We start from the raw sequence: 18208 nt of genomic DNA on the forward strand, positions 1-18208 counted from the left end.
TAAAAGCAGTGCTGTACGTGCAGGCCTTGGCAACCCGGACTTGCGGAGTGCGTGTCACATTTTTCGGGACACTCTCGACTTAATTGCACCGTTTCGTAACCGCCGCTTGAGTCGTGTTTAACCCTGCGGGCTTTGTGTTAAACTCTCCGCTGGTGAAGAGGGACAACGGTCGTTCCTGGTGATAATAATCCGTACAGGTGGGACCCGCGTGAATCTGTCAATTATTCGGGCGACGATAGCACATCTTCTGTCACTGAACGCCGTGTTGGCTATAGCGTCAAGCGTCACCAATTATACAGGATATACAGGTAAGAAAACACATCCTTTAGTGTAAATATCAGTGTGCCTAAAAGGCACATCCGCCAACGGGGATTATTCGGCGCCATTTAATGTCATGCATTATTGAAATAGTTGGTTTATTGTGGCGTGCTGACTGCGGCTGTGGTAGTAACGCTTTTAGTAGTGTCAATATTTTATAATATTTTATAATATGGCTGAATTCTATTTCACAAAGCTCGTTTTAGTGTGTTAATTACATCTTAAATAATCTCAAGACGATATAAAATAAGGCGGGAAGAATGGAGGGAATGACAAAAGAAATATGTGGCAACTCCAAGTCCCTTTCCTTGTTAGGAAGAGGTCGGTTTACTTTAAGGACATCATTTGCATTCCGAAAGCAAAAACCCATTTTAAGACATCTTGATATATAGCTAATATTCACAAACTGGCTAGTGTTCAGGAGGTATAAAACCATATTTTTATATCATGCACTCTAACAACATTCAACATAGACTTGATGACGCCTTTTCATCGTGATTGCTTAATGGAAAGCTCATATACTAATCTGCCCAATCTTCACTCTGATTTACCCTTGACTCGTCTAATCAACATTGACTACGATGTAAGATTGTCTCGGGTAAGGGTTTTAAGGGCTGGTATCTTAACACAGACTTTTTAGCCGTCTGCCTTGCTGCCCTAGCTTGGTTTAATATGAAATATTCATGAGAAAAGACGAGTCAGTCCGATACAAAAACGTTTTAAGTGCTAGAGATGTATCGATCTGTGTAGCACTGAAACGCTTGACTGATCATGGATGTTTTGATGTATATTTCACTATCAATACAAAGCAGGACAGCTCTTCAATCCTTGCTACATTGGATGTTTTCATGTATATTTACTGTCAACACAAAATAGGACAGTGCTACAGTACTAATGCTTCATTCCGTGCCACATTGTGAGCAAACAAAGGTTACACACTTATCATCATGCCCCAACAAGGCAGCCACTCAACTATTCTTTTCGATACAATCATTATGTACAATGTACACGTTTCCTAGCTCAACTGGAGCTGATCCCTGGTAATAAAATAAAGTACAGCTTTACAGATACAGATGTGGAGTTTATGAGACAAAGATTTCCTGCTGTAACCGCTACGGTAAAGTCTTATGGTGGTATCTCACTGCACTTGTGGTACCGGTGGGGCACTGCGGGGTACGAAAGATACTCAACGAATTTCAGAGATAATGAACGATTTTCTCAAGTTTTGTGTATTTGTTGTCTTCTAAGCCATACTTATACGTATTACGCAATATCTGAATTATGAAGAAATCGGCGAAAATAACACAACCGTACTGCAGTGCCACATCGGTTCCCCAATTGCAGTGAGATACCACCTTTATTGCTTCGGAGAAGTGAGCTGAAAAAGGCATGCTTGTTGAAATATGCTTAAGCTGCTGGGAGATGATATTATTCTTCCCTAATTATGACAGAAGTGAGTGATTTGCATTTAATATTTGATGATTGTCACGTCCTGCTGCTTATGCCTCATCATAAGCATGTGGTAACTCTTGGAGGAGAGCAAGTGTAGCCATGCTTCAGCATAAACCTGCGTTAATTCAGAGGGGAGAGATAGGACAAAGAAGAGTCATTCTTCAGCATAAATTTAAACCTGTGTTAACTCTGAGGGGAGAGATAGAACAAAGTGGAGTCATGCATCATTATAAACCTGCGCTAATTTAGAGGGGAGAGATGGAACAAGGTGGAGTCATGCTTCAGCATAAACCTACGATGATTTAGAGGGGAGAGATAGAACAAGGTGGATTCATGCTTCCTCATGCCTCATCATAGACATGTGTTAACTCTGAGGGGAGAGATAGGGAAAAGACGTACCCATACTGAGCTGAATGAATACGTGCTTCTTTAAAATCCCCATGGATGACGCATGGCAGTGACTCGTCATTGTTGTATGCTGAACCTCACCCTCGTCTGAGCCCTTCTGTACCGCCCATTGATGAATGCATGTAGGGGCTTAACTAAGCTCAAGGACATCCATTCATTTTGACGTCCAGTATATTCCATGCACTTTGAGCGGTAATGGAATGCAGATGTCTACATTTGATGCAAATGAATGTGAAACTCATATGATACATCATCTAAAGATGCTGAGGCGTGAAAACAACGCCAGAAGGTCATAAAGAAGTTAATTACCTAATCTGTCATCTTTGGGATAATATGATCAGAGGTAAAATGATAACTATTGCCCTTGTTTCGCAGTATTGTACATTTTCAAAGAATAAATCCCCTTGGCTATATTGGCGTTTGGGCCGTGTTATCTTTCCAAGCAGAGACACAAAAAAACAAGATTACTCGTACCAACATTATTGCGTGGGTAAATTTTTACTGTATGAAATTATTCAAATCCACTGCGACTCAATTTTCACGTCCTCGCATATACCGTGAGATGAACTGTATTTATTACAATCAGTCTTTTAATGAAGACCATTAAACTTTAAATGATTGTAGCTTCGTTTGAGAGCAGTTTGTCTAGTCAATCAAAGGTAAACCGTTCGAACTGTCGACTCTCTTCAAGTTAGAACATTTGACATTTACCGAGGGAAACGACGTCGATTATCACCACAGGCGGCCGCGCCAGGCAGTCGCACGTCTTTCATTAGTTCTGGATGACGAGTTTTGCCCTAAGCGTACCTAACGCAGGTACAGCCGGTACAGATGGATAAATGCTTCACAGAATGATGGAAATGGGCTCAGCGGTCTGCCTGGCACGTTAATCGGACCATTCAGGCTTGATGGAGGCAACACCTGCGTCGTGGGAAGCCTTGAATACTGCATCCGTACTTCTAAGCACTGGCTTAGATGTACCCGTGACCTAAGCCGGGATTCTTGTACGTGCAGTTGGCCGTAAGGATTTCCAACTGAAGGTTTGCAACGTTCAAATTTGCTTGAGTGAAAAGGTAGGCACATAGATTTCTGTTTTATGTGGATGAATACAGCATCTGATTAATTCTACAGTATGCACTGAATCTTTGTGGTTTATCTACAGACAGTGAAATATCTCCAGCATGTTGGACATAGAGGCATACCAGCTGGCCATTGCCTTGCTCTCGGGTAAGTTAAATCGTTGATATGTTTATAATCAGCAGCGCCCTTGGAGAGAACAGCCCGAACACCGAATCAAGTGGTTAAATAATGTCCTAAAACAGTTACCTTTTCTGACTTCAGGGTTGGTCGTCTGTTGATATCATTTGCAGAAAATATCTGAAAATACTAGACAATACCAGGATGCTTTATCAGCAGTGCATGACAAAAACATTCACAGAAAATACCAATGAAAAACTAACATGGTGCTCTCATCTTTTCTTGGAAAATACCAATGAAATACTAACATGGTTCTCTCATATTTTCCTGGAAAATACCAATGGAAAATTAACATGGTTCTCTCATCTTTTCTTGGAAAATACCAATGAAAAACTAACATGGTGCTCTCATCTTTTCTTGGAAAATACCAATGAAATACTAACATGGTGCTCTCATCTTTTCTTGGAAAATACCAATGAAATACTAACATGGTGCTCTCATATTTTCCTGGAAAATACCAATGAAAAACTAACATGGTGCTCTCATATTTTCCTGGAAAATACCAATGAAAAACTAACACGGTGCTCTCATCTTTTCCTAGTAATGGTGATAGGGATAAAAGGCGACTGTAACATGACGTCATTCCATGTGGAGCTAATAAAGTCAGTCGACTCCTTCATCTCTGAGTCCCATGATACAGCAACGGAGACTGGCGACGGCCACATCTCCCCATACTGCAGGTAATTAAGTAGATGGAGAGAACTTGTCCTCTGTTATAAATTTTAACGTAAACATTAAGGGACCGTCAAGACATATCACGTCATATCACGTACCGCTTTGTATTAACACTTATTTTTCTTGAATTTGAAATAATCACAAGAGACCCCCCTGGCAATTAGATATGCAATTATACGTTACCAAAACGAACGAGCCACGGGGATCCGACTGGAAAGCTTTCCCAACGGCCATGACCGGTTTTCTATCGATCGCATGATCTGTACGACCCGGGTCCCATGCATCTCCTGAGAATACATTAACCCCTGGGCTTACTCGATTCATGCGTCTGCATCTGGTGGGTATCTCCTCACTACAGGCGCTATACTGACGTGCTGACCTGCTCAGAGATGTTACTACAAGGAATGCCATGGTGTAACTCATCGGAAATACAAGAAGCGTTCCCGACGATGCGAGAGGCCGGGCAAGTGGCTGAAGAGTGTGGACTGCACCGCAACTTCACTTGGTACAATTCTACTGCGGGTACGAATATGATTTCTTCTAAACATGTATCAATATTCACACTGTTGAAATAATTTAACCGTAATAATCAATATGAACTTTCAAGTTCATAAGTGGGACCGCGTGGCTTAGTGGTATTGTGTTTGCCTCGTGACCGAGAGGTTGCGGGATCGAATCCGCCTGCCGTGCTGCCGATCTTGTGCCCTTGGGAAAGGCACTTTACACGAACTTTCCTCACTTTACTCAAGTGAAAATGAGTCGCCCCTCGGATAGGACTTTAAATGGAGCAAAGACTGAGTAGTCGGCCCACCCAATAATAATAATAATAATAATAATAATAATAACAGAACTTTCAATGATCTAGTAGTGTTATTAATCTCTCAGTTATTGGCAAATGTCAAATTGTCATTTCCCCAGATTCAGCCAACAATCATCGGAAAATGTCAAATTGGCCATGGTAATGTTTCTTATAAGTATGCTATGTTCGAGCGTGTTTTTTTATTCGGGTGTATTTCAATTTTCTGTTTTGGTCCTAACTAGAAGATGATGACTTCCTACACGAAGATGTCATGATTAGATGCAGAGAGTGGATCTACCAAGGATACCTGCACACGTGCACGGAGAGATTCGCCAGAACTATCTCAACTGTTGAACAGACGGAACTGTGTGTTTGGCCTGGTGAGCAGGTGCAGTAAGTACCCATCGTCATGGACAGTTTAAAAACATCGTTGTCAAAAAAAATCTCTCTGCTAACAAAGTGTTAATGATTTGATGGTGACAATATGTGTTTGAAATAGTTCCGTCCGTCGTTCTGTTATGGAAACCGAATGACCGGGTACATTACAGAAGTTTGACTTTTACGGACACTTTAACTAGAGACTCTGGTATTAATTTTGATAAATCAATGTTAGATAAGGTTTCATGGATTGAATTACGCATTAGCTAATTTATAGGTCGATAATGTATGTAGAAACTATATGTATGTATGTATGTTTGGTACTACTTGTTCATATATGTGGCACCAACTCTACATCAAGAAGATTGTTATCAGTTGTTTGTACTTTGTTCTTCATAGTTTTTAATTTCTTTTTGATTTATAAAATTTGTTGTCGGTTGTTAACAGTTGTTTTGGGGTTTGTTTACAATTGTTTTCGTGCTGTCAATGATTGTCTTTTAACAAAATGTGCCTCTGTTGCTTAGGCCATACACGGAGCTTGCAGCCTGCGCACATCATGCCGGGAAGCTAACCTTTAACCTCGACAGCCTTCAGTATGACGACTTCATGAAAGGGATTCACCAAAAGTTCTACCGCCATTGTCACGACTGGAGGAACCGAGGCGAGTTCGACCCTCCCAGCGACATCTTGGCTGCGTGTGTGGCGGCACCGACTGTGGCAGCTCTGGTAGCCGCCATCTTGTTAGCAACCTGGGATTTAATACTCGGTCGGAAACAAAAGATGCCAGTAACAACAGACACACATGACGATGACGCAGGGTATGAACAATAGGACGATATTCGATGTTAAACAAACAAAATATGTGCAAATACAAACAATAGAATGCAACGTATGTTAGAGTAAGCACTATATATGCAATATGTCGATTTCTCTCATAAAATAACATTATTTGTGACATGACAACGTATGAACTAGCTGAATTCATTTCAAGATAAAGAAAAGGTTCAAAATATGTAGTAATATAATTTGAAACATCTTTTTAACATAAATATAACTTGATCAATAGAAAAAAAGAATATATATCTATATCTATGTTATTGTATAAAATAATCAGATTCTATCTTAACATTTCAAAAATCGTTACTTCAAACTAGAGAGAATGGCTAATATGATAATGCTCTAATAAATAATGATAATAAATCTAACTGTTTCGTACATATACCTACTTGCTCGCCTACTTAAGTTCATGTTATCCATATTTCATTCAAGACATTATCTCACTGCCATATAAACGGCAAAATAAATTTGCTACTCTTCTATATATAGTCTTCTCTTCGAGTTAGTCGTCGAGCGGTACGAAAGCGTGTCGAGGACGACTGATCTTGAACTGTAAAAGAATATCCTGAATTAGCGATTGTCGAAAACAAACATTGAATGAGACATTTTGATTGCAAAATCGTAACTCCCTTTAGTAGTTATGTGTTGGTGTCCTTTGAATTTTAGAACATTTAAGTATTATGTAAACATAGCGAAAAGAATGGTGAATAAAAAAATGCTTATCAAACAGTTTCTCTTGCGATATGTGGAAAAGGACATTCACTACATTGTGCTCGGGTCTTCATGCCAAAACATCATATACAGACTCTCAGACATATTTGACTCCATCACCAAGACACCATGTGGGTGGAGCCTGATTCTGATACTTACCGCGTCATCCTTGCCAAATATCTCCTGGTACAGTTTCTCATCGTGCTCAGGAGTCTTCTCATCCGGGACCTCGCGGAGGGGGTTGGCCCTGAGTAATAGCCAGAAGTACACAGCTGTATAAAGTGTTTGCTTCTTAGAAAACAAAAGCTGTTTATCTACGTTGTGAGAAGTACAATCAAGCATAAAAGTGTGAAGATCCAAGCTGAAAGGACGGAGATAAGGGTGGAATGGAAGGTGACGTCCCAACGACAGAGCCTTGGGTTAAACGGAGTCAGATACTGAGTGGTGTAAACAAATTGAAAAGTTCAAATTTTGTACAGTTATACAATCTCTGTGCGCTAAGAGTATGCGTGTGGGGGCTGGGGTGAACTGGAATTGCTAAGATGTGGAGCAATATGCTAAATGTCTCCTGGGAGGACCGAGTGAGGAACTCCACTATGTACCTGGTCGGACACTATGTACGACATACAGATCTGGTAGCCAACCAGCTTATCCTCTTGGGGCCAACAGAGAGAAAGCTAAAAAGGGGAAGAAAGTGTACTACCTTCATCAACAGCCTTAAAAGGGACACACAAATCAGTAACAACACCACAGCAGAGCTTCGCTCCCTCATGGAGGACAAGGCTGAGTGGAGAGGAAGGATCCATTGTGACCCGTGATGACATCCCTGATGTCCACGTTCAAGGTTCAAGGAGCAATATCTTTTTCCCTACCTTCCCGGGAAGTACCGCGTCACAACCAGCTGCCCTCCGGGCGGCCTGCCACCTGACGCCGAGCTGGAACTGGTATCGTCCCTGACATCTGTGTACCTGTTCAGGACAAACACGTTAACTTCGAGTTCCTTTGAGAGGTGCCATGTACAACATTCAACAAACGTTTTCATTTATATGCTGGCCATTAGCGCCCCAATAACTAAATTAAACCACGACGTGTAGATGTTTTGGTAGCTTTATCAACCAAAGGTGGTGCAAACTATCGGCAATCTGATACTTGATGATTGCCTTTATTGTACATCAATGACCTATCGGGGTTAGTATAGGCATACAGATACACACATGGTGAAATTGAGATGGATTCTAACACTAATCTAAAACGTGGGTTCTAAAACTACTCTGATACATTTGTTCGGCGTCTTCTCGTCTTTTAGTTATGTTAAAAATGTAGCTTTGCGAGGTGTTTGATATAGTATGAATGATTTACATGATGCGACTGTGCATTTGCTTTGATCATGAAATTGAGTCAACCCACCCAAAGCCTGAGTGTAGTTGACATGAACTTACTTTCTACCGCGGGACCTCAGCCACAAGTACCGCGCTAGGAGCAGGAGCAGCAGAATCAGCAGGAACGCCGCCAGTGCTGTCAACACTATACCAGCGATACTTAGTGCAGGGTCTGAGAAAATAGAGAAAAACAGTCTGAGAATAGTATATACAACAATGGAGATAACTGTGCATATGCAGAATGTACACGTCAATATCAGGAATATGGGCAGTTGTTATTCACAATTATGAAATTGGTCATTTCGCAATCAGTGTCATCAGTACATACCTTGATTTTCGCACAGCGATCCGGAATACCCCGTAGGACAGCTGAAGAAAAAAAAAATGAAGACGTTATTTTCTACCACATTCCCTACGTACAGGAAAAGAAGCGAATGTGAACTTAATAGGTGTCCAATGGTATTTGGATATCAAGTATCAGGTAGCGTTTTAGTTTTAACTAAAAAAAAAGTATACATATATTTCTAAAATTGCAAGAATTAACAATAACATCACAATAAGACGTTTTTCTACATTCAAAGCTGGTAATCGACCAGATTACCACCATTGCAGATTGTATATGATAACGTTCCTCGTACATGTACCCACATGTAGTAAAACAGACAGGCGTTCATCTGTTTAGTATGCTTTAAACTTCATTGGCTCATTATTCTACCTGAGTAAAGGTCATCAAAACATATGGCCAGAAACAAAGTCCGAAGTTTATTGTCAGGAAACATAATCAAACCGTTACTTACTCACAAACTCTGTCAAAGCCATCTTCTCTGCAGGTTCCATCATTCTCACAAAACCCAACATGGCACAACTCTGCAAGCAAAGATGTCATTTTCGATGAAATGTACGTGTATTTGTAAATGGACGATCCATATCAAACATGTAAAGCTATCTGAATTAAACATGTGCCTTTGCAATGGTATCAATTGTTAACCCCAATAAAGAATCTTATCCAGCGTTGAAAACGATACCGTTGTACTACGGATTCAATAGACAGCTTTACGGGCAATTAATGGAAAGAAAACCCTTCTTGCATCTCAATACAACTTTGTTTAAAAGAATGAGTCTGTCCTGTCGTACCCCTCACAGCATGGCCGTCGAAGTTAAGACCACTGGCGTTGTCAAAGTCATTGAACATTTCGATCAGGTGGTGGTGTTCCGTGTGGTTGGGGAAAGTTACTACGTGTACCACGTGTAAGCTGCCATCGTAGAAGCGTGTGATCGCCAGGCTGAGTACATCTACCCGATGAGTCCTGTAGAATTGCCGAATCTAGAAATATTTCAAACAGAAATGTCAGTAACATAATAGCACATATTGGCAGTGGCGTACGTTTATCATAAAAGGTGGAGAAAGATCATCTGAGAGAAATTATTGACTTACTACTTTATCGTATCTGTTTGCCAATGTCTGGAAATCCATAGAGGAGCAATCATTCAGCGCTGGGCGCCAGCCCTCGCCGATCACCAACAGCTCGACCTCAAGGGTGTCAAACACTGCAAACCAAACCAGAATGAATTACGTCAAATTTAGAAAAAAAATCTTAGACAACGTGATTTAAAATATCGACTACCTTGTATAACTATTCACAGGGCAATAAAGCATGGTTTTAGTCCGCATTCGTATGCTCAGTTTCAGTTTAAATTGTGTTTATTCTTATAACGTTAACTAGTTCTCTTGAAGCTGAAATGTAGTGCTGCCACCGAGGTTGGTCTACGACAGTCCGCTACCAAACGAGTGTCCCTCAATGCTTTTGATATTTTTGATATCCAAAGGAGGATAGGTATATCATATGTATATGTATCCTATTGCAAAAAACAAGACGTTCGTCCCTGATCTTTATTTTTGTGTGGTACACGACTTATGAATAATACGTGGTGACCAGAACAGAAAATATCTAGTTATCAGTCTCAACAATTACTTTCAGAACTTCCAACAAAAGAAATTGAGGAAGACCGAAATTGCAAACTACAAAATGGTTCTCGACCAGCTGGGGAAATTAGCCTCAAGTAAGCGGAAACCCTTGGCCAGAATGACCCTGAGATGTGAAGGCTTGCCACTAGTTACGGGAGGATCTAAGTCTAAGTAACTAGGACTCGAAATCTTAATCACTGACATGGTTCACAGTATGTGCCGTTCCCCCTCCAGCCGTTCCGGCATCTGCACTGCCCTTGTCCTTGACCTTGACCTTGTCCTTGTCCTTGACCTCTAATGAAGTCTGCGTGACGACTGCACTGACAGGACACAGCTGTGGACGGTAAACCTGGTCAGTAAATCCGTGTGCTGCAATTATCTGTCATGACATGTATCATTCGGTATATCTAACTCTATATCATCAACCAATATGAATACAATACCCAGTGTCACTTTCACCATGTCAATCCATATTGTAGAAAAGGACTGCTAACAGAGTAAGACCGAGCAGCTGTACACAAATCGTCTTACCAGGGAGTTCTGGAGCAGAAGTACTGGGTGCAATGGTGCTGGGAGTAGGTGTTGACGTTGGGGCCTCACTCGGTGTCGGCGTTGGGCTCTCACTCGGTGTCGGCGTTGGGCTCTCACTCGGTGTCGGCGTTGGGCTCTCACTCGGTGTCGGCGTTGGGGCCTCACTTGGTGTTGGCGTTGGGGTCTCACTCGGTGTCGGAGTTGGGGTCTCACTTGGTGTCGGAGTTGGTGCCTCGCTCGGTGTTGGAGTTGGTGCCTCACTCGGTGTTGGCGTTGGGGCCTCGCTCGGTGTTGGAGTTGGGGCCTTACTCGGTGTCGGAGTTGGGGCCTCACTTGGTGACGGAGTTGGGGCCTCACTCGGTGTTGGCGTTGGGATCTCACTCGGTGTCGGAGTTGGGACTTCACTCGGTGTTGGGGTTGGGGCCTCACTTGGTGTCGGAGTTGGAGCTGCACTCGGTGTTGGAGTTGGAGCTGCACTCGGTGTTGGAGTTGGGGCTGCACTCGGTGTTGGAGTTAGGGCCTCACTCGGTGTCAGAGTTAGGGCCTCACTCGGTGTTGGCGTTGGGGCCTCACTCGGTGTTGGCGTTGGGGCCTCACTCGGTGTTGGAGTTGGAACTGCACTCGGTGTTGGAGTAGGAGCGGTGGTAGTCACTGTTTCAACTGGGGCAACGGTACTCAGTGATGGGCTTGGTATGATGATACTGGGCGTTGGTGTTGGGACGCCGCTTGGTGTTGGGCTAATGATGGCACTGGGCGTCGGGCTCGGTTCGATGATGCTTGGTGTTGGGCTTACTGCCGTGAGAGGAGGTGTTGGACTAGGGACAACGCCGGGTGATGGGCTTGGTGCGATAGTACTTGCCGCAGCACTAGGTGTTAAGCTTGGTGTAATAATATCTGACGTTGGGCTTGGTGCGATGGTGTCTCGTGTTGGGCTTGGGACGATAGAAGCCGGCGTTGGACTTGGTGTAATGGCACTTTGTGTTGGCCTTGGTGCAACCGTAGTGGGGCTTGGTGTGAGGATGGACTCCGTTGGACTTGGTGCGATGGTAGTTGGTGCTGGGCTTGGTGCAACAGTAGTTGGTACTGGGCTTGGTGTGAGGATTGACTCTGTTGGACTTGGTGCGAAGGTAGCTTGTGTTGGGCTTGGTGTAAGGATAGACTCTGTTGGACTTGGTGTGACGGTAGTTGGTGTGATGATAGAATCTGTTGGACTTGGTGCGACGGTAGCTTGTGTTGGGCTTGGGGTGATGGCTGTTGGTGTCAAGATGATAGCTACAAATGGAAAACAGTTATTTCAAACTTTTGTTTGAAAATCGGAGATACCCAAAGTAGACAATGTTAATGCCCTCCTTCACTGGGAAAGGAATTAAATAAAGGAAATTGTGGTAGTTATCCACGATTTCATGCACCATTGCTAGTTCAGATGATTGGTCATAGAGAAGAATACCTGTGCAATCAAACCCATTTCCTGTGTATCCATCTAAGCATTCACAACTGAAGGACCCGTCTGTGTTGGTGCAGGTGGCGTTGTCGTGACATGGACCGGTCAAACATTCATCGACATCTGTAAAATAAGGCGAAAAAATCAACAAATGCAAATCATTCTTTGATTAAGAATATCAAAAGAGTCTATTACAGAAAACAGTATCACTTTAACAATGCCTCAGACAATCATTTACCTGTGCAACTGAACCCATCTCCCGTGTACCCATCAGTACAGTTACACACAAACGACCCGTCCGTGTTGGTGCAGGTGGCGTTGTCGCTACAAGGGCTGTTCAAACATTCATCGACATCTGTAAAATTAGGAGAAAATCTCAATAAATACATTTTGCTGACTTAATCATTCTTTGATATCAAAAAAGTTTGATAAGGAGAAGACAGTATCATTTTACCTTGCCTCAGACAATCATTTACCTGTGCAACTGAATCCATCCCCGGTGTACCCGACTGAGCAGTTACACACAAACGACCCGTCCGTGTTGGTGCAGGTGGTGTTGTCGTCGCACGGACCGTTCAAACATTCATCGACATCTGTAAAATTAGGATCTCAATAAATACATTTAGCTGACTTAATCATTCCTTGATATATGAGAATATCAAAAGAGTATATGCAGGAGAGGACAGTATCAATTTCTCTGCCTCAGAAAAGCATTTACCTGCACAGCTAAATCCATCCCCAGTGTATCCACTGCTGCAGTTACATACAAACGACCCGTCCGTGTTGGTGCAGGTGGCGTTTTCATGGCAGGGAGATGTCAAACATTCGTCAACATCTGCAAAGGATGACGAGTCAACATGAAAGCTAGAGAATTAAGGCCATTTTTGTCACAAGTATCATATCGTCTTTTAAATGTTACGATCTTACGACAATTTCCTTTACCCTGCAACCACACATATTTACGTACCTGCACAGCTAAATCCGTCCCCAGTGTATCCATCAGTACAGTTACACACAAACGACCCGTCCGTGTTGGTGCAGGTGGCGTTGTCGCTACAGGGGCTGTTCAGACATTCATCAACATCTGTGAAACGTATGTATTGTATAATTATAACTAGTGATTTCAAGACTTCGTTTTCACACTTTATACATGATATTTTGAAGTATTCAATCATCATCTCTCTGAAGAAGTCCTCGGTACCATCACGCCAGTATAGCTTATGTTATGGCAATATAACAAACAGAAAACACTAAGTAAAACACATCTGGCACACCTGTACATGTGAACCCATCTCCTGTGTATCCAACTGAGCAGTTACACACAAACGACCCGTCCGTGTTGGTGCAGGTGGCGTTGTCGTCGCAAGGAGAGTTCAGGCATTCATCAACATCTGTAGACAAGACTGGCAATTAACATCATTTCCTGATTTCATATACAACACAAGCCATTTGCCACAATGAATAATGGTTTAAATGGTTATTACTGCACTTTTCACACCTGTACAGTTGAAGCCGTCCCCACTGTACCCATCAGTACAGTTACACACAAACGACCCGTCCGTGTTGGTGCAGGTGGCGTTGTCGCTACAGGGGCTGTTCAGACACTCATCAACATCTGCGAAAGACAAAGTATATCAAAGGCAATTCTGAACATTTGGGATCTTAAATATATCGACAGTCCAACCACCACCATTGTATGAAGAACCATTCATTCCAAGGACAAAATATGTCTGCCCACCTGTACAGTTGAAGCCGTCCCCACTGTACCCATCCGTACAGTTACACACAAACGACCCGTCCGTGTTGGTGCAGGTGGCGTTGTCGCTACAGGGGCTGTTCAGGCATTCATCAATATCTGCGGAGGAATATATACGTCATTCAGTGACAAATTGTTTTACCATATGAACGAATCAAATTAATAATGCTTTATTTCGTTCCATACGCGATTTATCCATATACATTTCTGTAAAAGATTATCACTTGTTTTTATTTGTCTAGTATAGTTAGCATTGACGTAGTTTTCTCTACAAAGAAGATAATAGTATTTTATGTTATTGTGAAATAGGCAGTATTGTACCTGTGCAAATAAACCCATCTCCGGTGTATCCGACTGTGCAATTGCATACAAACGACCCGTCCGTGTTTGTGCAAGTGGCGTTGTCGTCACAAGGAGAGTTCAGGCATTCATCAACATCTGAATAAGGTATAAAGAACAACGATCAGGGAGCGTTTGCATTGTTCAGCAAATAGAGGGATCTAACAGCAGTAACTTTACAAACAAAAGCACTGAAGACATTGCTAAGAATCACATCTTTGCCCACCTGTACAGTTGAAGCCGTCCCCACTGTACCCATCCGTACAGTTACACACAAACGACCCGTCCGTGTTGGTGCAGGTGGCGTTGTCGCTACAAGGGCTGTTCAGGCATTCATCAATATCTGCGGAGGAATATTTACGTCATTCAGTGACGTAGGAAAATTATGTTTACCATAAAAAATTTAAAAAATGCTACTTTATCTCGTTCCATACGTGATATTTTATCCTTAGACATTTCTGTTAAAGATGATCACTTCTTTTCTATGTCTAGTCAAGTTAGCACTGATGTAGTTTGTTCTACTTAAAAGACAATAGCATTCCATTCTTCTTGTGAAAAAGACAGTACACTGAGTATTGTACCTGTGCAATTGAAGCCATCCCCGGTGTACCCGACTGTGCAATTGCACACAAACGCCCCGTTCGTGTTGGTGCAGGTGGCGTTGTCGCTACAAGGGCTGTTCAGGCATTCATCAACATCTAACGAGGAAAAACAATGTATATACGTTATTCATAGGACATAGGACAATTAAGTTTACCATGTAAAAAGTCTACTTTATTTCGTTCCACACGTGTTTTTTTTTTCGTACAAATCTCTACAAAATCTGATCACATCTGTTTTTGGTCTAGTAAAGTTAACATTAGTGCAGTTTATTCTACTTGAGATTTAAGAAATGATTCCGTTTGATTGTGAAAAAGACAGTATTGTACCTGTGCAATTGAACCCATCTCCGGTGTACCCGACTGTGCAATTACACACAAACGACCCGACCGTGTTGGTGCAGGTGGCGTTGTCGCTACAGGGGCTGTTCAGGCATTCATCAACATCTGATGAAGATATAAAGAACGACGATCAGAGGGCATGTTCATTGTTCATCACAGATGTAACGGCAGTAACTTTAGAGAATAAGACCTGTTGTAAGGACATCGCGTCTCTACACACCTGTACAGTTGAACCCATCTCCACTGTACCCATCAGTACAGTTACACACAAACGACCCGTCCGTGTTGGTGCAGGTGGCGTTGTCGCTACAAGGGCTGTTCAAACATTCATCGATATCTGTAAAATACAAAGAATATAAAAGACAATTTTAAACATTTGGAATCCTAAGTATAACGACAGTCCTTCTACCATCATTGTATGCAGAACCACTGTAAGGACTGAATTTTTCTACACACCTGTACAGTTTAAGCCGTTCCCACTGTACCCATCAGTACAGTTACACACAAACGACCCGTCCGTGTTGGTGCAGGTGGCGTTGTCACTACAAGGGCTGTTCAGGCATTCATCGACATCTGTAAAATACAAAGAATATCAAAGGCAATTCTGAACATTTGGGATCTTAAGCATATCGTGAGTCCATTTACCACCATTGCATACAGAACAATTGCAAGGCGAAAATATGTCTACATACCTGTACAGTTGAAGCCGTCCCCACTGTACCCATCCGTACAGTTACACACAAACGACCCGTCCGTGTTGGTGCAGGTGGCGTTGTCGCTACAAGGGCTGTTCAGACATTCATCGATATCTGTTGAGAATGGAAAACGTATGTGACTGGGATATTCTTTTTCATTGAAAACAGCCTTAGGTTATTACTTCTATTTTGGGTAATGAAAATTGAAACATCTGTGCTTGTGTTAAGGGGATTTGCGGTACCATTATTACCTTTAACCTCTAACATACCTGTACAATTAAACCCGTCTCCTGTGTATCCATTTGAGCAGTCACAACTGAAAGACCCGTCTGCGTTGGTGCAGGTGGCGTTGTCGTGGCAGGGAGCGTCCATACATTCGTTGACATCTGTAAAAATACGTAGTTCAGTCAGTTCAGTTCAGTCAAAATACGTAGACAAAACGTATCATTATTCATCTGTAGATTATAAGCTAGAACACTAAAAAAAAATCATTACCGACAAAAAGTATTGCTGATGCCAGTATGTGTCTACATACCTGTACAATTGAAACCGTTCCCAGCGTATCCAACATTACAGTCGCACTCAAACGACCCGTCCGTGTTGGTACAGGTAGCGTTGTCGTGGCACGGTGCGTCTAAACACTCATCAACATCTGTGGAGACATATGATCATGTTAGCGAAAGACTATAAACTCGTTGGGTATCACATAAATCATTTTTTCTGTTGGAATGTATGGAATTTTCTAGTAAGGATCCCGGGCCCGTTACACTCAAAACCGATTCAGTTGTCGAGGCAGACGTACCAACACAGTGGGTCCCGTTTCCTGTATATCCGGTATTGCAGAAGCATTCAAACCACAGGAAGGTGTCGTTGCATGTGGCATTGGAATGACAATCGTGGAGACCAATATCACACTGGTTGATTCCAGCCAACAGTGCTGAAAATAGAAGACAGTAAAAAGATATCTTTCATTGGCGAATTGCTGAAACATTAGTATGGTATTGAGGTAAACACATTGAAATACTAAACAAGAGTAGACACATTATTTGTCACTTTCGTGTTATATGGTTTGCAATAGATTCACTGTTGTTATTATCATCACGGATAAATTCCATCATTTGAATCTCTAGGCAATGTACGTTGTGTTACAGACTGAGAAGCATTCTGAATACCTTTCCTGCATTTCGTAATAAGAAGCTTGGACTGTTCTAATGAATATCACCCTGAAGAGAATTATCTCATTGAGTTAGTCCCAAAATATAACAACAACAGTCAGATGTTATGAATGGTCTTTTTTATGCTAAATCGTGTGACAGGTCAAACACAATCAGCAAAATCGTGCCACAAGAAAAAGACTACTCACCCTCATCTCCAATGACATATAGAGCAGGATCTACTGATTCATTGCCAAAGAAGCCGTCCTGTGTGTGGTTTGTGTATAATCCTTTAAACTCTGGGACGACCTGTTCTGTCAGGTTGACTTGAACCACTGGTATCACACTGCCTGGCCTGTAGGAACAGAGACGAGACTGTCCAAAGAGATCTGATATGATTTGTACTATGATATATTTCACACAATTTTTAGGTTATTACATTCCTGGCTAAATGCATTTTAGGACGAAATGATTATAACCTAAAGCTATAGTGATTATAATGAGGCTAAATGATAGTTTTGGCTTCTGCAAAGTGTTGATAATATGCGTTGATTGCAATTTGTTATCTGGAAGATACTAGTAGCTGATAGTGATATATCAGAAACGGAAATAGCCAACACGAACCTTAAAGCTATGACTGCAATACCCACAATCCATCTGGCGATTCCTCTGTTGATTCTCCATAGCTGTAAAGACAGTAAATTTCATACAATAACTGAAATGCACAAATAAGTCTATGATATCTACTTTTCGGCATCTGTGCTTCGCCTTTAGATTTCTCTTGTTACAAGTTACTTGAAAGGCCCACGGACTATAAGTAAAGAACTGGAATCTATAGAAACTATAGTGAGTTTTGAATTAAACTGGAAGGCTTGGTGATAACCATTCATGGTTGGTTATGTTATTTGAGCGAGACTTTTGGAATAATTACAATGCCTAATTATTGAGTTGTTTATCAGAAATGCTACGGTCATAAGGCATTGGTACTAACCGTATTGAGTATGAAGTCGATGAGTGTCCGCCTCAGTCCGGAGTCTCTAAACACTGCTATCCATCGCGGGTTTAAGAAGATGAAGGCCAGATGTATGGTGACGACTCCTGACGGTAATGGTGTGGGAAAAAGAGGTTAGTTGTGCAACACAATAGTTAAATATTCATTACTGGGGCCACA

General features: G+C 42.0%; 2 protein-coding genes across 2 annotated transcripts in view; one reads left to right on the forward strand and one right to left on the reverse strand.

Moving 5' to 3' along the window:
• LOC118424070 lies at window positions 1–6214 on the forward strand. Its single transcript, XM_035832548.1, has 6 exons — window positions 1–308; window positions 3341–3405; window positions 3977–4115; window positions 4469–4632; window positions 5152–5302; window positions 5812–6214. The coding sequence occupies exons 2-6, from the start codon at window positions 3360–3362 to the stop codon at window positions 6116–6118; spliced, it is 807 nt and encodes a 268-aa protein (XP_035688441.1). The 5' UTR covers window positions 1–308; window positions 3341–3359; the 3' UTR covers window positions 6119–6214.
• LOC118424348 (fibrillin-1-like) overlaps window positions 6109–18208 on the reverse strand; it is a 27200-nt gene continuing 15100 nt past the window's right edge. Inside the window, exons 28-56 of the mRNA XM_035832896.1 lie at window positions 18029–18135; window positions 17662–17723; window positions 17247–17392; window positions 16686–16820; window positions 16419–16535; window positions 16153–16269; window positions 15881–15997; window positions 15645–15761; window positions 15177–15293; window positions 14829–14945; window positions 14230–14346; window positions 13891–14007; window positions 13651–13767; window positions 13427–13543; window positions 13120–13236; window positions 12871–12987; window positions 12629–12745; window positions 12391–12507; window positions 12159–12275; window positions 10712–11983; window positions 10383–10514; window positions 9650–9762; window positions 9349–9538; window positions 9012–9081; window positions 8543–8583; window positions 8275–8386; window positions 7708–7803; window positions 6995–7082; window positions 6109–6674 (exon numbers count right to left, since the gene is read on the reverse strand). Of these exons, the coding sequence (XP_035688789.1) occupies window positions 6627–6674; window positions 6995–7082; window positions 7708–7803; window positions 8275–8386; window positions 8543–8583; window positions 9012–9081; window positions 9349–9538; window positions 9650–9762; window positions 10383–10514; window positions 10712–11983; window positions 12159–12275; window positions 12391–12507; window positions 12629–12745; window positions 12871–12987; window positions 13120–13236; window positions 13427–13543; window positions 13651–13767; window positions 13891–14007; window positions 14230–14346; window positions 14829–14945; window positions 15177–15293; window positions 15645–15761; window positions 15881–15997; window positions 16153–16269; window positions 16419–16535; window positions 16686–16820; window positions 17247–17392; window positions 17662–17723; window positions 18029–18135 (4367 nt within the window). The 3' untranslated portion in view covers window positions 6109–6626. The remainder of the gene's footprint in view (window positions 6675–6994; window positions 7083–7707; window positions 7804–8274; window positions 8387–8542; window positions 8584–9011; window positions 9082–9348; window positions 9539–9649; window positions 9763–10382; window positions 10515–10711; window positions 11984–12158; window positions 12276–12390; window positions 12508–12628; window positions 12746–12870; window positions 12988–13119; window positions 13237–13426; window positions 13544–13650; window positions 13768–13890; window positions 14008–14229; window positions 14347–14828; window positions 14946–15176; window positions 15294–15644; window positions 15762–15880; window positions 15998–16152; window positions 16270–16418; window positions 16536–16685; window positions 16821–17246; window positions 17393–17661; window positions 17724–18028; window positions 18136–18208) is intronic.

The sequence above is a fragment of the Branchiostoma floridae genome, chromosome 10, assembly GCF_000003815.2.
Source record: "Branchiostoma floridae strain S238N-H82 chromosome 10, Bfl_VNyyK, whole genome shotgun sequence".
Lineage (NCBI taxonomy): Eukaryota > Metazoa > Chordata > Leptocardii > Amphioxiformes > Branchiostomatidae > Branchiostoma > Branchiostoma floridae.

What these genes read in the sequence shown, in the direction of transcription:
- LOC118424070 (XM_035832548.1), top strand. Translation starts at nt 3,360, where the DNA reads ATGTTGGACATAGAGGCATACCAGCTGGCCATTGCCTTGCTCTCGG. An exon ending in GGCCATTGCCTTGCTCTCGG is followed by an intron (nt 3,406 to 3,976) that starts GTAAGTTAAATC and finishes ATCTTTTCCTAG; the next exon opens with TAATGGTGATAGGGATAAAA. An exon ending in TGGCCTGGTGAGCAGGTGCA is followed by an intron (nt 5,303 to 5,811) that starts GTAAGTACCCAT and finishes TCTGTTGCTTAG; the next exon opens with GCCATACACGGAGCTTGCAG.